This window comes from Crinia signifera, chromosome 3, assembly GCF_055691185.1.
Source record: "Crinia signifera chromosome 3, ASM5569118v1, whole genome shotgun sequence".
NCBI lineage: Eukaryota > Metazoa > Chordata > Amphibia > Anura > Myobatrachidae > Crinia > Crinia signifera.
The window spans coordinates 70,747,257-70,771,617 of NC_139219.1; the positions used below are offsets into that span (position 1 = coordinate 70,747,257).

Genomic DNA, 24,361 nt, shown 5'->3' on the forward strand with positions numbered 1-24,361 from the left:
TCTCATCCCTACCAAATTAGCGATACAAAAACACTTCAAAAATACCTCCTGGTACTTGCTTCAGAAAGCAGACGGAGGCTTCCTAATAGATTGTGGACCATATATTGCGTCATTTTTTTTTCTCTCTCTCTCTCTCTCTTCTTCATAACCTCTCTTTCTTTTTCCCTCTCTGGGATGGATGGATATTACATAGATGGATCTATGACCTGAGACTCCTGGTAAGCGATGTTAATGTTATATTTGTTTTTATTTGCCTTTATTATTTGGCAACTGTTTTTATTTATTTTGTCTCCATTTTTTGTGTCTAAGCTGGCTTGGATTTATCATTTTACTATAATAACGTGTGTATCTCTGATGGAAAAAGGAAAATGGAGTTGGTTTCTCTATTTTTATACTGTACTTTATGGCAATGCATCACATGTACAATGCTGCATTATATATTCCTCTTGTTTTGGCTGCTTTGTTATACTGCCTAATAAAAATATTTTGGAGAAAAAAATATATATATTACATTTTTAAATAGCAAGCTGATACCCGAACCTTTAAAAAATAGATTTTTTTTTCAGACCATTATGACATCAAATGAACCTACTTTGAAGGTATTGGGATTCCATTAACATCATAGAGTTGTAAGAAGGTCCAACCACAGCTTAGCTCTCCTCTCTCCCCTGTTGACTGCAAAAAAACAAAATTGAATGAAAACATTATACACAATTATCATTCTACCAGTTCCCACGCTGTCAAAATGATGAAAAAACATAACAATAATGCCAGTGCTGGTGGCTGTGCATGTCCAAATGGAGCAACACTTGAATTATGCCCCATGGGTAGCCGCCAGTGCACAAAACACTTGAACTCCACCCATAGAGGTGAGGAGCAGAGTTAGCCTTTTATTACATAGGATTGTATAAAACAATTGAACATAAAATTTGGAGACTGGGTCCAATGATATAGGGTAAGCATATACAAGCTCGTGAAAGGAAGTAACAGTCCAGAGTTGTCTATGTGTAGGGGTAAAAGAGACTATTGTACAATATATCAGCGTTACAGCTAGAATCACCCTTGAATGCCATTTGCGTATTCTTTCATCACAATCACAACTGGTATAATTTTGCATTACGTCTCAACAGACAGCATGTGTTAGACATTTCTTGTGTAATTTGGACATTGTTAGACTGTAAGACTTTGTCTTATCTGCATGTTTGGCACGAGCACCGAACGATTGACACTGTAGATTGGATAAAGACGTACGTCCAGATCTGATAGAAATCCAGACAGCTAAAGGTTGGGATGAATGGCTGTATTAGCCATCGTATGGGTATCTTAAGACTACAGGATTGTGATACATATGCATAGTACATGTTAAGTCCAATGAGAAGGACAGAGTAACCAAATGATTCATGTAGAACTGGCAGAATCTTAGAACATCATCCAAATATTCTCAAGGTACTAACACAGGCAAAATCCATTTTATGGCCTGAACAACAAATACAGTATTAGTACTTTATCCAGATCCGGACATGTAACTATCAGGCCAAATTACACGTAATGGGTTCTAATTAGTGCTGATGGCAAATGACCCAACACAAATATTCATTTCAGTTATCTGCAAACTATAAGCCCTGTAGTTTGCCCACACTGCACACCTTGTAACCATACAAAACCTTTTAGAATGTGAGCTCTAACAAGCAGGGCCCTCTCTCCTCATGTGCTTTCCAACCTCTGCCACTGTTAGAATTGCATAGGTGTCCGATGCTGTAACTGTCTTTTATTTACCATGTACTTGTCCTAATTTGAATTTGTACTGTAAATCACTATTTTTTTGCTTTGTTCTTTTGCTCATCTATGTATTGGCAGGCGCTGCGGAACCCTTGTGGCGCCATATAAATAAACAATAATAATAATACAAATTACTTCCCTCTCCCTCTGTGCCACATGTATCACTAGGAACATGGTACAAATATCATGCTTCACTAGATCTGCGCCGCAGTTATAACCAGAAACATGGCGCAGGTGCGCTACAGAAATCCCACGCCATTTTCCCAGAAACCAACATATGCGCAGTGAGAGCGAGGGAGAGGCTCACACAGAGGCTGCACACCTGCTCTCCTCTCTTGGTCCGCCCCTGGTTACACCATATAAGATGTACTATGAAATCTATTGTAAGCTTAAACTACTTCAGGAATTTAATTATGGAAAGTATGTTTTATATACTATACAATAAAAACTGTATGACGTCCACTTATGGTCTTATAGTTAGCAATATTTAGCATAGTATTACAAAACCAAAGGAAACTATTCAAATAAGACAAGATTTTTTATTTTTTTTATTTATTTCAGGTGGGGGGAGCGCAACAAAGCCCCTTCGCTGCACTCGCCACCTATTTTATTCTCCCTCTATGGGGGTTGTGGACCCCCACAAGGGAGAATACCCGCTCCCCGTTTGTCGGACTTTTAGCAGTCTGGATTCCGACGTCGGGGTAATGACTGTTGGAATCCTGACTGCCGGTGAGTCCTCTGGCACCCCTTTAATTCACTTACGTTGCGGATATAGGTAATTCCAACTTCAAACAGGATTCCTATGTCTGGGGACTGACTGGCAGATCTCACAAAGCAATCACCATCCAACAAGCTTGGAAGAATACCTGTGACCTAAACACACAAAATGTCAAAATTTGTACATAAAATGTTAGACCGCAATGGCCTTTTTTTTTTGTTTTAAAGCGTTTTAGGTTTCTAGTGAATAATACAGCGTCACAGTGATGATACAACATTGTTAGTGGTAAGAAGGATTTTAGAAAAGTCCAATAACTGCAAAAGTCAAAAATGACAATTTGCTCAGAAATAAAAAACATCTCAGTCTATGGTCATTTTAAACATAATCATCGTCTGTATCATAATTATAATGGTGACTGAATACACGGTCGTTTAGTTAAAAGTAGAAATAAGAAAAAAAAAACAGTCTACAACTGTATTTAAGGTTGACCTTGAATACGGTTGATAAACTGTTGTTTTTTGTTTATTTGTTTGTATTATTTAGCTAAATGCTTTACTGATAACTGTCAGCTACACTTGTTTCTCCCAATATATTTTTCCAAACATGTGACGTCATGACTTCACGCCAAGGGGGCGGGGACGCTGTCAGCAGGAAGTAAAGCACTGCCAATGGGGACTTTAGGAAAGCTATACATGCTCTTCAAGGTGCCCTGCAAGCCAAATACAGATGCAATGGGTGCCACGTACCCTGGGCGATGGAACCACTTGTACAGCCCTGTACAATTCAAAATGATAATTTTCTACTTTATGTTTTAGCTCCATTGAAGCTTACGTTATTATATTGTCTGTACAGTTTGTTCTTAATAATGGTACAGTGCGACATAATATGTTGGTGCTTTACACTGAAAATAAATGGCAATAAGAGATTGTTAATCTGTTTGTGTAAAGGTGGCCATATATTAGTGCGATTTGGCCCGATTTCACCCAATTCTGATGGATCGGGACAAGAAATCAGGTAAATAAGGTAAAGCGCATGTGTGTTAGATCCGCTCCGATACAATGTGCGGCCCTGTGCACATTAAATCAGAGCCCCTAGATCGCAAGTGCTGCACATATGATCTGTTGGATTGGACAGCCTCAGGCAGCACTTGCTGGGATACATGCGATATATCACATGCAAAAGGACCTCATGCGATACATCGCATGGGATCCCGCCACCCAAGAAGGTCCCGGGCAGCTCAAGGGGGATCGGCTGGCTCTACACTGCTATAAGAAATTGTAGCAGTGTATTGCCGCCTTTAAGTTTCAATTTAGATCTGCACTACTGGCAATGCTGTATTCTTTAATATACAAAAGCGATCTGTTATGTTCTTGTGCTTTTTAAAATAGTAATAATAACGCCAATAATCTACAGATGAATACACAGCGCAGGCCTAATAAGTGTAAATTGACAAATCTTAACATAGTATCCCATTTTGGGCATCATCATCATGTTCTGCGTACTGTACATGGGATATGTTCCGCATCCCAGCTTTCAGGATGCCGGCTGTCATAATATTGACGGTAACATCCTGACACTGACCTGAAGAGCAGCGCTGGAACTCCACCACTCCAACACCGCTCCCAGATGCTGAAGATGATATCCAAGTGGTTGGTATCCCGAACATAAGTATGTCAGGGCTGGTTGGGATTTATATGCTTCATTGTATCCCTGAGACAGCATTGCCATAGGCCCATGTACCTGCCACACACTCACATCTCTAGCGTCTATGTGTTGTGTAATTTATAGGTTACCTGTCTAGGCACATCTCCTGTTCTTACTCCTGCTACGTTAGGTGCACTGTTTCCTGCTATTGGTCCCTATACAATACATTGTCCACTACAAAGTTAAGTCTGGATAAACATACTCACCCTAGGTGAAAATGTCCATGTTTTGGGGTTTTTGGGCAGCCACGTAGCTCTTACTGTATGAATGTTACCAAAAACCTAAAAACATGAAAATGCATAGGCTCTGTTCAGTACACTGTACATATATGACATTTAGCGGTCACATTCTAGCCTGCATGATACATGCATTTTATTCAGTGTGCCCAAATCATAGATTATTAGAAATCCTACAGAATTTTAATTAGTAAACAGGGTCGTAGCCAGACGTTTGTTGGCCCCATAGCAACAGACTGAAAAGGCCACTGTCCCAATGATTCTTGGGAGACGCTTCTCTGAAGTGCACTATTTTTTGAACCATAGTAGTTCACTAGTTTACATGAGGTCCCATTGTAGGGCTGCCAGTACACATTATAGCACACAGTATGTTACAGTGCCCCAGTTCACATCATGCCACAATATAGTGCCTCTATTTCATATTGTGTAACATTTAAGTACCCCAATTTTTTTTTATGTAACTTTATAGTGCCCTTCACATTATAACGAACAGATCAGATTTTATTACATTACAGTGCCCTCCAGCTCCTATTGTGCCACATTACAGTGGACTCATGCAGGTGTGGATTGGGATAGACAACCAGCAGGGGAAATTTCTGGAAGCATCCCTAATGACGGTGAGATCTGTTGAGGGGGTGGGAGTTCCATACCTCCCAACTTTCTGTCTCTCCGGCCTGCCAGAAAGGGGGCATGGCTTACAACTCACTTCATCTCACTAGGCCACGCCCCATTTTGCCACTGTGGGGGCATGGCCCGAGGCTCTGTGAGCTTCTAGCCATGCCCCCAGCCCCTCTCGTTGCGTGAATAGATGCTGTGCGCATGCACACAGCGTTTATTCGCCACTGCTCACTGGGTGACTGGGGGGACGCTCAAAAAAGGGACGTTCCTGCAGAAAGTGGGACAGTTGGGAGGTATGGAGTTATTAAGGAGTGGATTAAATACAAACACATTTGCCCCATACTAAAATTCAAACACATTGGCACCTACAGAGAAAAGAGCAGACACATTGGTTCCAAAGTACAGTAAATACAGAAAACAAATTGGCCCTGGTAGGCAAATAAAGATAAACAAACACATTACCCCCCCCATACTTTACACTGTCACTCAATGATACTGTTCAGTGTGTATGCACTATATCGCTTATCTTTGCTGGGAGTGTTTCCCCAGCTCTAATTTTACGAACATGGCATCGGCAGACCTGGAGCCATGAGTGTTGTTGTGCCTACACCATGCCCCCTTTCTGAAGAGGTGGGCAGCTGTGGAGCCTGGGGGGAGAATGGCACAGATCACGATCTGCTGGTTGGTGGGGCATCTGCTCAAACATAACTTCTACCCCAGGCCCAGGTGGTGCCCTCCCCTCAGCTTGTCCCTTGGCGAATGCCATCCTGGCCAATGGGTAGATACACTCCTGCATATACTTCCAGGTCACTCTGTTCTGCAGCCCGATGCTCTGCTTATTATTATTATTATTATTATAATTTTATTTATAAGGCGCCACAAGTGTTTCGCAGCGCCGTGGCACCACGCAGCGCCGTGGGGCTTGTCTTCATGTGGTTCAGTTGCCACCCACACAGACATGTACAATGAATAGGACAGACGCAAGTCAGACAATCTTTTAACTGGTTACTCAGTAGAGTCAGTGGTGAAGCTAAAGGTCCATATGCCCAGATGGAAAAATCTGAATCAGGAACTCATATCACTATCCTTATAACAGTAATTACTACCAGGAGTCTACATCTATATACCAAGTACTATGATGCAGCAGCTGCTGCTTTCTCTCATGCCAAGTTCCATTGTGATCCATCTTTTACTTTGTACATGTTTCTAACTAATTCCTGTGCGGATTAAGTGGCAGCCCAACATCTCTAGTAGCCAGGGGGTGTTTTGCTGCCTCTGCGATGAGAATAAGAAGCAAATAGATTTTAAAAAGATGGTATGCTACACCCCTCTGAGCGACACTGGGTTTATATGGACACATCTGAATTTATACCACTTAATGGAAAATGCACATAAAACAATAGCCTTACCTTAGTGCCATCGAAAAGACAGAGGCGCACATGTCTGCTAAGAACCTGAATAGTAGCCCCAGGCAGAGGTATCATTTTGCAGCTCCATAATGTCATAACCAATGAGACTCGAGTGGGCAAAGGTAGAATCTGAAAGGGAATTGATAATAGATAGTTACATTAAAAACTGGCATTTACCAGTATGTTACTTTATTTAGGGAATTATTCAGAAAAAAAAAAGATTTTTCTTTTCAGATCATAATGGGAAAAACTATGTGCACTGCAGGTGAGGCAAATGTAATGTGCAGAGAGAGTTAGATGTGGGTGAGCTATTGTGTTTCCGTGCAGGGCAAATACTGGCTTTTTTACACTGTAATCTAGAGATTTAAATTTGAACACACCCCATCCAAATCTAACTCTCTGCACATGTTGCATTTTCTCCAAGCTACATGGTTTTTCCCATTGGAGACAGATTTTGTTTTTCAGATCAGTGGATCTTAAGATAAAACTATTATTCTGTGTACACACACTTCCAATCAGGGTAATTTTTGATTTGATTTGGACTATATAGTCGAAACCAAATCGAAAATTACTCTGAATCGAACAGTGTTTATCTGCATAGAAGCAGATTCGATCCCGGTGTGTGGCCTCGTGGCATCGGTATCAAAAGTCTGTCAAATTGCCCAGCAAGTCTATTTCTGCTTCGATCGTTCGGCAGCTTCCTCAGCTATGAGGAAGCTGAGGAAGCCGCCGAACGATACTGAAAGGTGGAGAAACGCATTCTATCATTATTCAAGCCCTGCTGTTCGGTTCCCGCAACCCAGGGAGAAGCGCTATTGGTGTCAACGGCTGCTGGACAGTCCATATAAAGCTCCACCGTTTGGCTGAAAGACCCATATCCATAAAATCCAGATTAAATATCTGGTAAAGGATTATAATTACATCTGAGGAATCTGCAATAATATAGCCATTGGAGGATCAATATGCACAAATGCGGGACTGGTAACTATAAATTGTCTAAGCCTCTGTCGCCTGAATCCAAAACTTTGGTATTCTAAACATCTAAGCCAGTGGTTCCCAACCTGGGGTACTAGTACCCCCGGGGGTACTCTGCAGACCAATTGGGGGTACTTGAAAATAATATTGGTAATGGCGGACGATGAAAAGGTCTTTTGATGGCTGAAGAAGACCCATTGCCATGGAGACAAACCATGTTGTGTCATATACCTGACCAGCAATCCACTGGGAGCTTCCCGCGCTGCCCTCAGACATCAGCAGTCATCTGCCCAGCACTGACAAAGGTGGAGGAAGCAGCGGCAGTAATCCTACCGGTGTTAGTGGGAATCCTGGAGATAATACACAACCAGTGTCTAGACACAGAAGAACATGATTCCTTGCTGTATACTACTCCTCCGCTCCTCCTTAATATAAGGACATGCATAAGGATCTGCATACCGCTAAAGGTGCCCATACACCTTACAATTATTGTATACAATATTGTATACAATATCGCATCTCATCGCATATCGGTTTTGCGATGAGATCAGATGAGATGAGATCTAGTACAAAAAGTATGTGCTGCACATACTTTTTGTACTAGATCTGATCTCATCGCAAAACCGATATGCGAAGAGATGCGATATTGTATACAATATTGTATACAATAATTGTAACGTGTATGGGCACCTTTAGTACTGTCCATATTTCAAAGTGAGAGGAGGTCCTTATCAATGAAAAGTCTAATCAAGGGGTACGGGAGAGAAAAAAGGTTGGGAACCACTGATCTAAGATATTGTTCATATATTATAAGGAGTCAGCCCTTCTATTGATGTTATGTGTTATGTATGTCTTGTCTTGTCTTGTCATTTAAAATGAAGTGCACTTTAGAAAATTGTTAATCAGGTATACATTTTTTTTTATGTGATTTAAAGTTTTTAATAACCATTGTGGCATATATTATTATTATATTGAATACAGCTGCGCCTCCCATTGCATTAGTGACACTCTGTCTCTTTTACCCCTCTTTTTCTGGTCCGAGTTGAAAGGTTCACACCCTTCATTGGAGGGGCAGCAGCAATATTCAGTATAAATCCAAAAGATCACATAGAAGAGTTGCATACTCCCTCCCTTTTTGCGCTCCAGTGTGACCTAGGGTCAATTTCTGTTGTATTTATTATACCATACCTCCCACCTGTCCCGCTTACAACGGGAATGTTTTTGGGGACGTTCCTGCATCCCACAGCGGGGGGGGGGGGCAGTTGGGAGTCCCCACTGTCGCCCTTGAATAGATGCTGTGCGCATGCGCACAGCGTCTAATCATGCCCCACAGCGGCAAAAACTTTCCGGCGCGTATGTGATCGTCCCTCCTCCTACTGACTGAAAGTTAGGAGGTATGTTACACTAGTGATAGCACTAAAGCACCTCATACCCCTTTCAGACCGCACTTTTTACCCGTTATGTTAGCTGTTTTTTTACCGTTTTAAAACGGTAATTTGTGCAGTCTGAAAGGTGCAGAGTGAATTTACCGGTTCTATTGAACTGGTATTGCTACCCGTTTCAGACCCGTTTTTTTTTCATCCACTGTTTTCTATGGGTTAAAACGGGTTCAGTGTTGTGAAGGAACAAAAACTGCATTGAAATACCGTTTAAGGACAAAAACTGCACTGAAATACCATTTAAAGAGATGCGGTGTGAAAGGGGTTTTAGCTGGCAGACTCGTTTTTAGAAACGTTTTAAAATACCTGGTCAAAGCCAGTTTTGCGGTCTGAAAGCAGAATTATTAGCTGCATCCTTATGTATAGTTTAAAAGATCACCAATGGCAGCCCCCACACACATTTCTGAATGTTCTGAGTGAACTAGGATTGCTCAGAACGCTCAAGCAAAATTTCCTTGTGTGTGTAGGCCCCTTTAGTACATAAACCCCTAAAGTAAGTAATGTACCAATATTATGGGCAGCAGAGACAAGGTCATCACCTCCCTCCTCCCGCCAGTAATTCACCTCTTGCGCCCCTCACACAATTGCCACATATTGTAATAAAGCACAACTTACACCGCTTCTCTCTGAGTCCCATAACAGGTCCTTGAAAGCCAGCTGTGATGTGGTAAGTTCAGGTTGGAGGTATCTGCTTCCTCTGTGTTGATCTCCTGGGTAAATAATGGTAATATATGTTGTCAAAGGGGTCTGGTCAGGAGTCACAGGGGCCTGGCTTCCCAGCATGTCCCCTTCTTGGCTGTATGTCTGGCAGACAAACAGGGTGCTGGGAGGCGGAACTGCTCAGCCAGCCAATGTCTCCCTATATACTGTGCATCCAAGCACAGCTGCTTGGCCAGGCTTTTTGGCCAGACTGGCTCATAAGCCCTTCTTATTTACCAGAAGTGCCAGAAGGGTAGTCCAGTCCTGGGCCCATGTGTAGATGTCCTGAACCAGGCCTCTCTGAACTGTTCTTACACACACACATGCAGATGAAAATCATCAGCTGAACCAATATCCAATCCAAGTGATCCCACAGTACTGTCACAAGTTAAATTGCCCCTTTAAGACACTAATTTACTTCTGAGACATTCATAAACATTGTTACAAGTCCCGTTTAGCAATTCACTGACCACTTTGGGCATCACTGATCAGGGGCGTAACCCCCGCCGCACCTAACCTGCCCCCCCATTCTTACCCGCGGTCTGCGTCTCGCCCGGCTCTCTGTCGGGACCTTCCTGACGTCACGGTCCCGGCCGGCTCCTGCTGCTACAATGAAAACGGACTCTTAGAAAATGGCTGCCCCCATACTGCAGACAGAAAACTGTCTGCAGTATGGGGGCACCCATTTTCTAATTGTCAGTTTTCATTGCAGCAGGAGCCGGCCGGGACCGTGACGTCAGGAAGGTCCCGACAGAGAGCCGGGTGAGACGCAGACTGCGGGTAACTATAGCCCCGCAGCCCCCCCGGCGGCGCCCCCAATTTCTCTGCGCCCCCCCGCCACCGCGGGGGCTGCAGAGCTATAGTTACGCCACTGTCACTGATGTCAGCGCACACAGGTTGATAGCCGTTATCTTCCAAATGCATTTTCCAACATTTGGATAATATTGCAATACAGTACAGTACTCATTGTGCACAGGTACACAGAGACAAGTGTGTATCCGGCTGCCGAATACCAGATATCAGGTTTCAAATATTGGTATAATTTAACTTCAGGTCAACCAATCTGTCAGTAGGATGAACAGACCAGTGCTGGGTGTTTACAAATTGCATAAAGGAACCCGCAAGCATCATGTAATAAGCAGAGTATCACTGTACCATTCCTACCTTTTTCCAAAAGCTGTGCAAGAGTTGATGCCCGGAACCCAGCAGGAATTGTGCCCATAGTAGTCAGTGCGTCAGTGGTACTCATCTGAAGGGTAAAACAAAAATGTACAGAATCTGTACACCTATAATACATGGATGCAACTGCTAATTCAGCTGCTAATAACACTACATTTTACTTACCTCTTGGATCTTCTTCGAAGAACTCAACTGGGAGATTGTGTCCTCAGCAGGTCTAATATTAACACAAAATGTGAAAAACAAAAAACTACTATGACATCCAAACATGCATTGAGAAGAGAGCATATTAGTTAAAAGGGAGACAGAACATGATTAATGGTATTACTCCTAAATTATAATAGAATACCCAATGTATGTTGATGCTTAAATATGTGATAATGATCCCGGTACTTTAAAAATACACAATATTAGAAGTGACTGAAGAGTTCTATGAGCATATATAGGTACTAGTAAGCCTCCTCCAAGCAAAAGCTTCGAAAGCTAGTCTGCTATCTTCTGTGTTTGTGCATGTATGAGAAAGAGATGTAGTTTCACTCTCTGCAAGCAGATGGCAGTGTTTTGAAGACTCATATATAGATGATAAGTCAACAAGCCACAATGCAGAGGTGACATCTACGTTTCTAATATATCACACAAGGGCACTGGTTCCCAACCTTTTTAGAATCACGGCACCCTAGAGTATCAGAATTTTTCCACGACCCCCCTAGACCCCAAAAAATATATATAAAATTAAGTACATTGTGTTTATATGTGCTTCTTAGCTTCAGTTATGTGTTAAAGAGCAGGATTGGCTTCTGCTTGTACTCATATTTTATGATTGGCAGCCACCAGCACTGGTTTTATCCATAAATAATTGGATCCAAGGGGGGCAGTGCCTTTGCGATGCGGTGCTGGCCGCCGCGACGATCCGGGGGGGGCTTGCTGGGGTGAAGCGATGCGGCACCGTGACGCTCCGGGGGGGGGGGGCATGCCGGGTGCCCAAGGCTGCCTAGTGGTGGCGCCAGCCCTGCCTGCAAGTGTCCTGAGGCACCCCAGGGAGCCAGGGCACACAGTTTTGGATTCACTACACTAGGGAATAGATTTAATAAGCCACAAGTTCATTATATGAAGTATTACATTAAATTATCTGTATATGGCCCAAAAAAATAGCCTACATAATTCAATATCATGCTGAACCCCCAAACAAGTGTCAAGAACTGTGTAGAAGACAAGTATAGTCAATAAGTGGTCATAAGAAAGTATTCGTGGCTGGTAAAAGGTGGCGGATGGTTGACTTTTTTCAACAAAAGGAAAACTGATAGGCAGCAAGTGTATTTTAGCAAATAATAGTGTTTACAGCACTTGTGGGTACTAATAAGTGTTTACATACACGTTTGTATAATACAGGAAAAATACTTGCAACGCCAATAACTCATTTTCCAGCAATAAAACACCCTAATATACTGCACATGTTCTCTTGGCCAAACCAGGTGTGTGTTCTCTTGAGGCAATCAGATAGTTGCATATTACATATGTACATAATACTGTATCATGGCATTTTAAATAAAGTTTTATGCTGCTACAGGTTTTTCAAAGTATAAAGACAGGTATCCAACAATAAAAAGTAACTACAACACTTCCATTACCTCTCCTTTCTGACAGTATTATCCTCTGCTGCAGCTTCTTCCTCATCCTCAGTTTCTTCCTCACTGGGATGCGGACTCTGGTTCCCCCCTGTGTACACCTGTCAATCACAAGAAAGGCAATTAGATTTCTTGTACCAAATGATCTATGTACGGAATCGGACGGACTGTACATAATGTTATCTGGATGACACATCTGTACAGAGGTGATAAGATGGTCTGTGATATTTCATCCCTGCTGGATATTCCACAGTAACTGTAAGCAATATTATTAGAAAGTGGAAGCATTTAAGATCAGCACCTCAGCCAAGACGTGGAAGACCACGTAAAATCACAGAGCGGGGACAGCGACTGCCAAGATGCATGGTGTGTAAAATTCGCCACCACTGCTGATTCCATAGTTGAAGAGTTGCAAACTTCCGCAGCCTTTAATGTAAGTACAAAACTGTGCAGTGTGAGCTTAATGGAATGGGCTTCCAGGTCCGAGCAGCTGTATGTAAGCTTTACATCACCAAGTCCAATGCTAGGCATCACATGTAATGGTGTACAGCAAACCGACACTGCACTGTAAAGCAGTGGAAACTGTGTGTAGTGGTGAATAACGATTCTCTGTTTGGCAGTCAGCTGGGAAAGTCTAAGGGGTAGATTTACGCACCGCTATAACAGTTCCTGCTTCGCCTCATTAGCGAGGCGAAGCAGGAGAGGAGACATGACAAGATATATCAACATATTGTCTACAGAAGTGGGGGAGCGCTAACTCCCCCCTCCGGGGATGTCCCCTCCTGGAGACTGCGCATCAGTTAATACTGATGCGCTGTCTCCCTTCCCCCGGCCGACTCACTGCGCATGCGTGGGATCTCGCTACTCTCGCGAGATCCCCAGCGCAGCTCAGTGCCAGCAGCAGGGACAGCGCTGTCCCTGCTGTGGGCATAGGGCATCGCCACCTGCAGCTGTCGAAGTCGATAGCTGCAGGCAGCGGAACAGTCTGCGATGCTGACCGTTCATAAATTAGGCAGGAGGCAGGTGCGCAGTACAAAATATTGTCCCTGCGCTATGCCTCCTGCCCCACACCACCGCACGCTAGACACCCGCTTAGCGGCCCTTTCCTATTCCACTATGACTGTGCCCGTACACAAATCAAGTTGGTACTTATAAAGACATGGTTCTTAATATATATTAAAGCTAGGTGTATGAGGATACATCTGTATCAAGCTTATGAAGTAAATAAATAAGGAACAGTAGGGCTGCCTTAGATATTTTTCCAGGCAGGCCTTCCTCTGCCACTGAATGTCATTCACCAATCTCATCATCCAGGTTCTTCGCCAATTCCACAATGAGAACTGTTTTCGACACCATAGATGTAACCTGTGACAGCTCTGGGCTCCAGGCCATGAATGTGACCGGCCATGAGTTAACCATTGCCTCCAATATGAGATGCAATCTTCTACAGAGGTGAGTGAGTGGTGGGTTAGATGACGGAAGTACTTGACCAACCAGTGCTCTACATATGTTACAGAAAGCTATATCACCAGGGCAGAATATAGTGTCTCCAGTCTGAGAATACTGAACCCTGTTTGCTAATGTACTCTCCACAGAGCCGGATTAACAACAATGCAACTGGGGCCGTCGTTCATGGACCCTTATTTACTATCTGTGAACTGGGGGCACTACTGTGTATTTAACACACGTGTGGTGCTGGGAGTACCAAACGGGTATGGATCATTAGTTCACCAGCATTATGGTCGACAAGCATTATGTCGACACAATTAGGTCGACATAAGTTACGGTCGACATGCAGGAAGGTCGACAGCGCTGAGGTAAGAGATGCACTGCGGAGGGGATGGGAAGACAGCCCCCACACCACCACACTGTGCCCTTTTCTCCATCCAGTGACTGTGTCTGAACACGCAGACCGCCTATACCACCACCAAGGCGAACTGACTATATTACCCCCAATCACACACAGACCAACTGGGGACTGTACATTGCACAGCCATTTGTACAGCCCTCTTATCCACCATCCCTCACCCTCCCCCTGATATTTTACCTTGTTCACTGCACACATAAATTAGCATTGTGACATAGATTTATAGTGTGTAAAACAAATAAATAAATATCTTTTCACCTACTAATTGCTCTATCATCCTTTAGAAATATGGCGATACACTGATATTAGACAAACTTTGTACCATTCAATACATTTCTAGCGCAGGTCTCCCTCCCTCCTCGTTTTGGAGGGTGGTCTCCCTCCTGGGAGACCCACAGCTTCACACCAGACTCATACTAGTGAGTGCATACCCCCCTAATATACAAAGTGAATTATTATACCTATATCTTAAAACGGCTAACTGCACTTATTTACTGCTGGAATGCCAGATAAGTTTATTTGCTTAACGGTGGACGTTAATCTTCTCTAAAATAGTTAGTTTATATTACTACTTATTGTTCAGAGATATATTTTCATATATCTTTTTTCTGTTGCTATGTTTTTTATTATATCTAATTATTAATCTATAAAGTAATACATATTTAAAACTATTTAGAATTCTATACATCAACCCACCAGCGCAGTGAATGGTTTTCTGTTTCGGCTATATGTCATGTCTATATTACTATTAACAATGAAAACACACAAATCATGATATGTAGATTATAACAGACAAAACATTACAACTAAACAGATTGATCACTGTATTTGTAAGACATAGCAAATATAAAGTCATAATTGCTTATGACCATGCACTTCCACTAGTCTACAAGCACGGAACATATTATATAAGTGTCTCACGAAATGTACTGGTGTGAGCTGTACTCCTAGACAGAACTCCCAAGGAATTTTCCATTGAACTTACCTGCAAATACGTCTTTGGGACCAGGCCCCTAGTTCCTTTGGCGTTTTGAGCCAACCACCAGCCATCAGATTTCTTATCCAGAATCTGCAGGACTTCTCCTTTCTACATGAACACAAAACATTAATATTAATATTTTTTGGGAAAAAGTTGTATAAATGCTTTAATGTAATAATTGGCATAATCTTAAAAATATAAAAAACAAAAATAATAATAAATAACAATGGTACGGGGATAACAATGGAGGTTTTAGGGGTACACAAAAAAAAGGCTTTTTTCCAATCGCACAGGTGAGGATATCTGTGTATGTGATATAACCCTTTTATATAATGATGAGACTTTAAATAAGTCTTTATTTTAGGGTGTTTAGGGTTTTAGGGGTATATGGGTAAGAACTTAAATATAAAATAATAATGTTACAACCGGAGTATGATCAGAAAAATATAGTCAAAAAATAGCTCCATACTTTTTTTTAAAACATATTTTTTGTTTGCTACTACACATTAATTATATGACTAAAGAGTGGGTAAAATTACTGAAGATCGATCAATAATGACGTCATGGTTCAGGGTCTAAAGTGCACTTTAAGTACCCTTTTCCAGTGTTACTGTATGTGAACCCTGAAATTATGTCAGTGGGTTCAGTAACCTGGTTATTCAACCCTGCTAGCGAGCACAGTTATTCCCGTGAATGACCCAGCAAAGGCTCAGTGTGCACATGTAAGCTGATCCGACCGGGACCTTTTTACAGCATAGGAAGAGCCGGCACTAGGACATGATCTCCTCTTCTAACACTGGCGTTAGTCACGTCAGCAGTGATGTCGCCAACCTGGTAATAAGCCGAGTCGTGCCGCCAGTCTGGGACCTCAGCCAGGTCGCAGCCATGTTTGAGTTTTCTACAAAATCCCTGGTGTGACGGGGCAGTTTGATATAAAAGGGGTATTACTAACAGGCGGTTTTCGACATTGGTTTTTAAAACAATGTGAAACAATGTCTGTTATTACACATATGATTTAACCCCTGAATCTCGACGTCGATATTGATTCATTAAAAAATGATTTTAAACTCAATCAGCATCAAACCTTTCATACATTTACCCTACATTTACTTCATTTATCATTAATACTTATGGCTATTGCATTCAGCTGTTGATGAACTACACATCCCAGCAAGGCAAGGCATGCTGGGATGTGTAGTTTATCAACAGCTGGAGGGCCGCTTATTGCCCACCCCTGGCGTAGATGCTGTCAAAGGAAGTAAGGAAGGGCACATGAGGGGAAAGGACCCTGCTCAGAACTTACACACTAAAGGGATGAAGCAGACAGACAGGGGTGTCACAGATGGGGTAGACAGTGAGCATGTAACAATGGGTTATAATGAGAGTTGGCTGGGTTTGGTGTAGAAGTGGGTCTTGAGAGCACATTTTAAGTTTTGTAGAGAGGTGGAGAGTCTGATAGGGAGAGAGCAGAATTCCTGAGATAGGGAGCAGCATATGAAAAATCTTGGAGGCAGAAGTGGGAGGAAGTAACCACTTGGGTAGGAGAGGTGGCATGCAAAGAGAACGGATGGGAGTGTAAAGGGAGATAAGGTCAGAGATGTAAATGGGAGAGGAGCGGGTACTAGTTATAGCAATACAACAAACCTGCCAACTTCAAAACTATTCCAAGGAATATCCTGCATTTACCTTAAATGTTAAGTCCTCCTTCTGCTGTGCTCGGAAATCCCCCAGAGTAATAAAATCTTTAGCAGTTTGATTGAGTTCATCTTCCTCGTCTTCCTCCTCTTCTTCGTCTTCATTTTCATCCTCCTGATCTTCTTCCTCATCTTCCTCGTCATCTTCTTCACTTTCATCTTCATTCCCAGTTGCTCCTCTTAAATAATCACAAGCAGGATAAAACAAACACAGTACATTCACTCCGCATGTACCTGTACTATAACACAAGGCAGAGGCAGAACTACCATTGGTGCAACAGGTGCCGTGCACCGGGGCCCCTGAGGACTAGAGTGCTGGCCTCTGTAACCCTCTTCCTGTCAATGTTTTTCCTTGTCACACTCTGCGTTCCCCTGGCACACTCTGCATCCACCTGTCGTGTTGCATATTGTGAACATGGGTTGTAGTGGAGGAGGAGGGCCCAAATGATACTTTTGCACCTGGGCTCACCACCCACAAGTTCACCCACTGACACAGGACACTGTTTTGCATTGAACACCCATCATACTATTTCCGCAGCTGCATCAAACAGCCTCTGGTTGTTCCAGGTCCTGTGTGACTCAGCTTACGTCAAGTGTCTTTTTCTCACAAATATGCATCTTAGTCACAAAAATTGAACAATCAAATATGAAAAAAACGGTACTTGTGTAGTCTAATGGCAGCAGGCTACGCTACTCTGTCAGCGTAGCCCAACTGCAGCCTAGCGTAGTTAGCGTAGTGTCCCAGCGGCAGCCCTGCGTAGTCAGCGTAGTGTCCCCATCAGGCAGCATAGTCACCGTACTTCCCCCGCAAGCTGCAGCTCTGTCCCTGGTGTCCCAGGCAAGCCTAGTGAGCGCCTCTCACACAGCGCCGGTAACTGCCAGATCCCCATCTGCCTGAGACACACGAGCATCTCATACGCTTGTGCGTCTCAGTGATTCGTGCGGCAGGGTGCGGTAACCTTGCCCGTGTCCGCTTCAGGGAGGCGGTCAGGGTTAGGGGTTCGGTAGCGCATGTGTCTCGTGCTCAAAGGGGGGGGGTGCGGTGCGCAAGTGCGTCACTATCCACATCAGCCGGAAGTGTGGCGAGCGTAGCGAGCCCCGCGACCTGTTCCCTCCCTACCTGCTCATATACCCACTATCCACATCGGCATGGAGTTAATTTTATAAAGTGTGGCGATTGCACTGAGCCTGAAGCGTGGCGAGCACAGCGAGCCCCACGAGGGGACGCATAAAATGAGCCCAAAGCGTGGCGAGCCCCTCAAGGGGACGCAGAATACATGTCAAGTAATCTGCATCCGCTCGTGTGGCTCGCCGCGCTTCAGGCTTATTTTACACGTCCGCTCTTCACGCTGCGCTCGCCACACTTTGTAAAATCAACTCCATGCCGACGTGGATAGTGGAGGTATGAACAGGTCGGGAGGACGCGTGCCACGTCCCCTTGCGGGGTTAGCTACGCTCACCACGCTTCGGGCTGACGTGGATAGTGGGGGTTTTCTCAAACATATTCACACCTGTCATTTTAGTCAGGTTCCCATACAATGTAATAAGCGCTGACACAACGCTGACTGACTATCCTAACTGCGTAACGCTGACTGACTACTGACTGCATGAGCTCCGGTTAGGCGCGAATGTACACACAGTAGTAGACACAAGCTGACTATGCTGGCCGTGGGAACACTGCGCTGATTCTGACAGGGACACTACGCTGACTACGTAACTGCCACCATGAAACTACACAAGTACCGAAAAAACTGCTTCATGGGACCTCACCAATCAATATTATATGTGACTCATATCTGTGAGCAGCTGAGTCTCCATCTGCTTAAGAAACGCTACGATGCACCAGCCGCCAAGTTCTATCATGTCGTTTGTGATATATTTTTAAAATTAATCCCTACAGTTAAAGGTGCAGCTCAATGTCTTTTTTTTTAAATATACTCTTTATTATATAAATTTTTTCGGTACATACATATACATAACAGAAAAAAAAAAGTAAAAAAAAAAAAAAAAAAAAACAATAGCAAAACATACATACATATAAGCACAAAATACAGACAATTATACTACCATCCGACTCAATCTCATTACTAACATCACTACCCACTGCCAACTCTCAGAGCGACCCCGTACAGTACTATATATACAATTTTATTCATTGCCCAACTAGACCAGAAATTATCTTACTTCAACGTGGTTAGTATACTTTGATTTTCTTTATCAATTAAGTGTTCCTATCTAATACTATTACTTATTCTGTGATTTTTTGTTATTACTACCCAGTATTGTTATACTCTTTAGTGAATATTACTAATCCGTGAACCCATATTCTATGATTTATATCTTAAATTTTTACTATTTCACTTTTCATTCTATTTTATATTCAAACTCATTAATGGTAAAGTGCTTAGTGCATAAATATAATAAAATTAATAATTAGATTAAAAAGGAAAAACTCAATAAAAAATAATATGTGAAAATATAATTATCATTGTGTAAGTGGCCTTGAAATTCTGTACCACCGTGTATTATAACCACAACATATCCTGCTTCCATTACTCTAATGTCCACATCCCTATCTTCAAAAGATTACATTTCTATTAAATAATAAAAAAAATATTATATTTATATCTGAATCCATTTATTCTTTAGTAGTGCTACCCAATACCAGTTCTTCTATTTAACCAACCACTCCAGATCTTATAGAATTTTTCCACCGTTCCTCTACTCACATGGACATACTTCTCATGTTCAACTGTGGCCTCAACCAAGTTCACCCATTCCTTGTAACCCGGCCCTTTCTTATCCATCCATGATCTCGCTATGGTCATTTTCGCCAGAGCACATAGGTTAACTGCAAGTTGCCTAAATTCATATGGCATCTTGTTGGTTGGCCAAGTACCCAAAATACAGTTTAATGGCTGAATGGAGGACCGAGGTATACCAATCTCTATCAAAGTGTCTGAGATTCTTTGCCAAAAACTCATGACCTGCGGGCATTGCCATATCAAATGGCGGAAATTACAGCCTGCTTCCCCGCATTTTGGGCATTTATCAGAGTTATCCTCTGAGAACTTGCTCAAAATTACCGGGGTTATATATGTCCGGTAGAAGATATTTATTTGTGTCTGTTGGACTCTTATTGAATTAGTAGCCCCCACTGATGAAGATAACGCTTTTCCCCATCCCTCATCATCGATATTGGCTTCATGGAAATCCTTTTCCCATTTTGCTCTTAATTCGGGAAGAGCATCCCCATAACTATTTTCCATCAGGAATTTATACCATTTTGATACCCGTTTCTCCGCAGTCATTTTATTAATACACTTTTTAATCGGTGAGTCACTAATTTCTATACGACCTGACCTGAAATATTGACCAAGGGCACTTTTAATTTGCAGGTACCTATAGAACATGTTCTTAGGCAGTTGAAATTCACTCTGCAACTGTGAAAAGGTTTTTATTACACAATTCTCGTATATATGGCCAAGATTATAGATTCCGTACTGTCTCCATATTTTACTCCCTTGGTCAACCCTCAGGCCTTCCAATGCTTTAATTGAAAATAAGCATGTTTCTGGGTCCTCACCCGTTGCCCCTGTGATCTTATTGACTAGCTTCCAGATTTTACACGCCTGCATTAGAATGCCTGGGACTTTATTCCCCACATTCTTATTTAATAATACTTGTATAGGAGTAGATCCCGGTGCCACTGCCTCTACCAGATCATTTAATTCTTGTAGCCCTTCCTTCTCTTTAATCCACAGGTATAGATGTGATAACTGGGCCGCCAAATAGTAATACTTACAGTTTGGCATAGCCAGTCCCCCGTGTTCTCTATCCCGAACCATATTATCTAATTTAATTCTTGGCCGTTTATTACGCCAGATAAAGGACGTCAAAATACTATTAATCTTCCGAAATATATCATCTTTAATATAGATGGGAGACTGCAAGAGAATGTATAGGAGCTTTGGCAATATTACCATTTTTATTAGATTTATTCGACCTAATATAGTCAGAGGTAGTCTAAGCCAACACCTGCATCTACTTTGAATTTCTTTAATTAATGGGTCTAGATTATCTCTAATATAGTTTTTATAATCTACTGATAGGTAGATGCCAAGATATTTGAATTTATTGGTAACTGGGATTGGAATATTAATCTCATTCTCACGCCCACTGTCGTGCCCAGTTAACATCAAGTGTGACTTATTCCAATTAATTGTTAGGCCTGAATATTGTCCAAAATTCTGAATTGTACTAATTATTTTTGGGAGATCCCTAGCCCAATCTGTTACCCCCACTAATAAATCATCGGCGTACAGTGACACCATATTATAGTTGCCGTGGTTCTTACTCCCATCCCCCACCGCGAGGATTGTCCTCAGCAGGCACGCCAATGGCTCTATCGCCAATGCAAATAGCATCGGCGAGAGGGGACATCCCTGTCTCGTGCCCCGTGATAACACAAATGGCTCTGAGACGTGCCCACTGACACCAACCCTCGCGGTGGGGTCCTGATACATTAGGCCAACCCAATTAATGAACCTAGACCCAAACCCAAATGCTTTCAAGGTTGCATACAAGTAAGGCCATTCGACCGAATCAAAGGCCTTATTGGCATCTAGTGAAACGATCGCCGCTTCCTCCCCTATAAATTCCTTAGTCTGGAGATAGGTATAAACCTTTCTCAGGTTAATTGAGGTAGCTTTCCCTCGCATAAATCCGGATTGGTCCGGGTGCACGATGGTCCCAATTACCTTATCCAGCCTGTTTGCTAGAATTTTGGCAAATATCTTGGCATCCGAATTTATCAGCGATATGGGGCGGTATGAATCTACTACAATCGGGTCTTTGCCTTCTTTTGGGATAACTGTAATTACAGCTTCCTTCATCGAGTTGGCGAAACTTCCCTCTTCCTCCATTCTTTGGAAGAAATAAAGGAGGCGCGGTGCCAAAGTATCAATCATTTGTTTATACACCTCACAGGGTAGGCCGTCCGTTCCTGGAGCCTTTCCCGGTGAGATGGATCTAACTGCTTGTATTACTTCTTCCACTGTAATGGGCAAGTCTAAGTTGTCAGTAGCATCGGAACCTAGTTTTGGAATATCTATCTTTTGGATATAGGATTCGATCTCGTTTTCCCCGAAAGTTAATTTTGATTTGTATACTTCTTTGAAGTGCTTAACAAACACTTCTGATATGTCACCAATCTTGGTCACAATCTCTCCATTCTCGTTCCTAATTTTGGACACTTGGTTCGGGGACCTGTCAACCTTGACCAGATATGCCATATATTTCCCTGCTTTGTCTAAGTTAGAGTATATATGGTGTGACCTTTTCAGGAGGCTACATTGCGTCATTTTTTGCAAATACTCCACCCACTCCTTCTGAGCCCTAATCCACTCATCCTTGGCACTATCTATTTTTTTACTTAAATACTCCTTTTCTTTCTCAATCATACTTTCTTCTAATATTAGCGCCCTTGTTTGGACCTCCTTTTTAATCTCAGATATCCTTTTAATAAAGGATCCTCTGAGATAAGATTTAAAGGCATCCCAAACCGATATAGATTTAGCAGATAGAAGATTTTGGTCAAAAAAGACCTCACACTCTTTTGCAATATTATCCAATTCTCCCATTTGTGACAACCAGGCTGGCTGGAGTTTCCAATATGAACTGCCCTTCACTTGGTCCCATTCCAGTTGCATTGACACTGGGGAATGGTCCGAGATCCCCCTTGGTTTATACTCTATGGAGGCAATATTATTCAGCAAATTTTTGGAAGTAAAGATGATGTCAATCCTAGAAAAGGAGTTATAGGTGGCAGAGTAACAAGAAAATTCCCGTTTATTAGGGTAGCGGTCACGCCAGACATCTTGCCAACCCATTTCTGAGACAAATTCTGCCAGACGTTGTCTAGCTGATGTTACATTTCCGGTCCTATTCCATCTGTCTTTATCTGGATACATAACGCTATTAAAATCCCCTAAACACACAATATTACAATCGGGTCTAGAGACCATGAAATCAACTGCCTTTCTTAGCACCTCAAACGAAAATGGTGGGGGGATGTATAGTGCCATAATACAAAACTTGATCGAGTTTATCATACATTCCATAAACACATATCTGCCACTATCATCTGTTTTAACTTCTATGCATTCAAATGACACTGTTTTTTTAATCAAGATAGAGACCCCTCGTGATGAGGAGGTGAAGGGCGCATGAAAGGACCACCCAATCCATGGCCGTCTCAGCGCCCCCAACCTCTCCCCACACAAGTGGGTCTCTTGTAGACATACAACATCGGTCTCATATTTTTGACACTGTTTTAGCACTAGTGATCTTTTGACTTTTTCGTTTAATCCCCGCACATTCCAAGTTAGAAAATTAATAACTTTTCTATTCACCATTTCTGAATTCCTGGTTGATCTTATACATTCTAGCCATTAGGCCCAGTATTAGGTAGCTCCTATCTATGATTGGTCGGATAGTACTTAACATATATACAAACAACATTAACCCCCCCACCCCCCACCCCATACACCACCCCCCAAGTGGTATACCTGAACCCAACCCATACGTCCCTTTCCCCCAAGGGCTATTGAACTTAGAGACCACCATAGCACGGTGAGCTCCCTGGACGTCAGTTCATTATTAATTTAGTCCACCGCCAATTGGCGTGATCCTGGCTTCCATTTATCAATCCATCTAGCCGCTTCTTGTGCGGACTGGAAGAAGACTGTTTCCCCATCTGCGACGACTCTCAGTTTGAAGGGATATATCATTGAGTATTTTAAGCCATTCTGGCGCAGCCTGCTTTTTACTTCTGTAAATTTGGCTCTTTCTTTTTGTATTTCCAAAGGGAAATCAGGGAACACGGATATTTTGGCTCCGTTGTGCTCTAACTGGCCTTTTTCCCGGGCTAGCCGAAGTATCTTATCTCTATCCTGGAAATTAAGCACCTTTATGATAAGAGTTCTTGGTGGGACACCCGGTGGCAATGGCCTAGAAGGAACCCTGTGGGCTCTTTCCACCGCCAGATTTTTAGAAAACGATTCCCTGCCAAATTTATCACATATCCACTTCTCGATAAACCCCACTGGGTCAGTCCCCTCCGAATGTTCAGGAAACCCCACAAATCTTACATTGCTCCTCCGGAGCCGGCCCTCCATATCAGAAAGTTTACCCTTCATTTCTCGCATTTGAGTAATTAAAGAGTCAACTTTTGTGGAAATGGCATGGTTACCATCCTCTAATTTTGAGATCCTATTTTCCGTCTCCTGCACCTGCTCTTTCAGGTTTTTGATATCGGATCTGAGGGAGCTGACCTCAAGTTGAATATCTGAGATTTTATCAGTTAGGCGCTGCTCGCTTCCTTTTATTGCTTCGAGGACTTGTTGTAGTGTGATTTCTGGATTACTCTGGGGTGCCGAG

General features: G+C 42.6%; 1 protein-coding gene across 1 annotated transcript in view; it reads right to left on the reverse strand.

The window, feature by feature from the left end:
- The window catches only part of LOC146063528 (nephrocystin-1-like), a 204,840-nt gene that overhangs the window by 172,278 nt on the left and 8,201 nt on the right, over positions 1–24,361 (reverse strand). Inside the window, exons 6-15 of the mRNA XM_083175967.1 lie at positions 16,914–17,100; positions 15,234–15,335; positions 12,385–12,482; positions 10,922–10,973; positions 10,742–10,826; positions 9,494–9,588; positions 6,465–6,593; positions 4,408–4,482; positions 2,542–2,652; positions 593–675 (exon numbers count right to left, since the gene is read on the reverse strand). Of these exons, the coding sequence (XP_083032093.1) occupies positions 593–675; positions 2,542–2,652; positions 4,408–4,482; positions 6,465–6,593; positions 9,494–9,588; positions 10,742–10,826; positions 10,922–10,973; positions 12,385–12,482; positions 15,234–15,335; positions 16,914–17,100 (1,017 nt within the window). The remainder of the gene's footprint in view (positions 1–592; positions 676–2,541; positions 2,653–4,407; positions 4,483–6,464; positions 6,594–9,493; positions 9,589–10,741; positions 10,827–10,921; positions 10,974–12,384; positions 12,483–15,233; positions 15,336–16,913; positions 17,101–24,361) is intronic.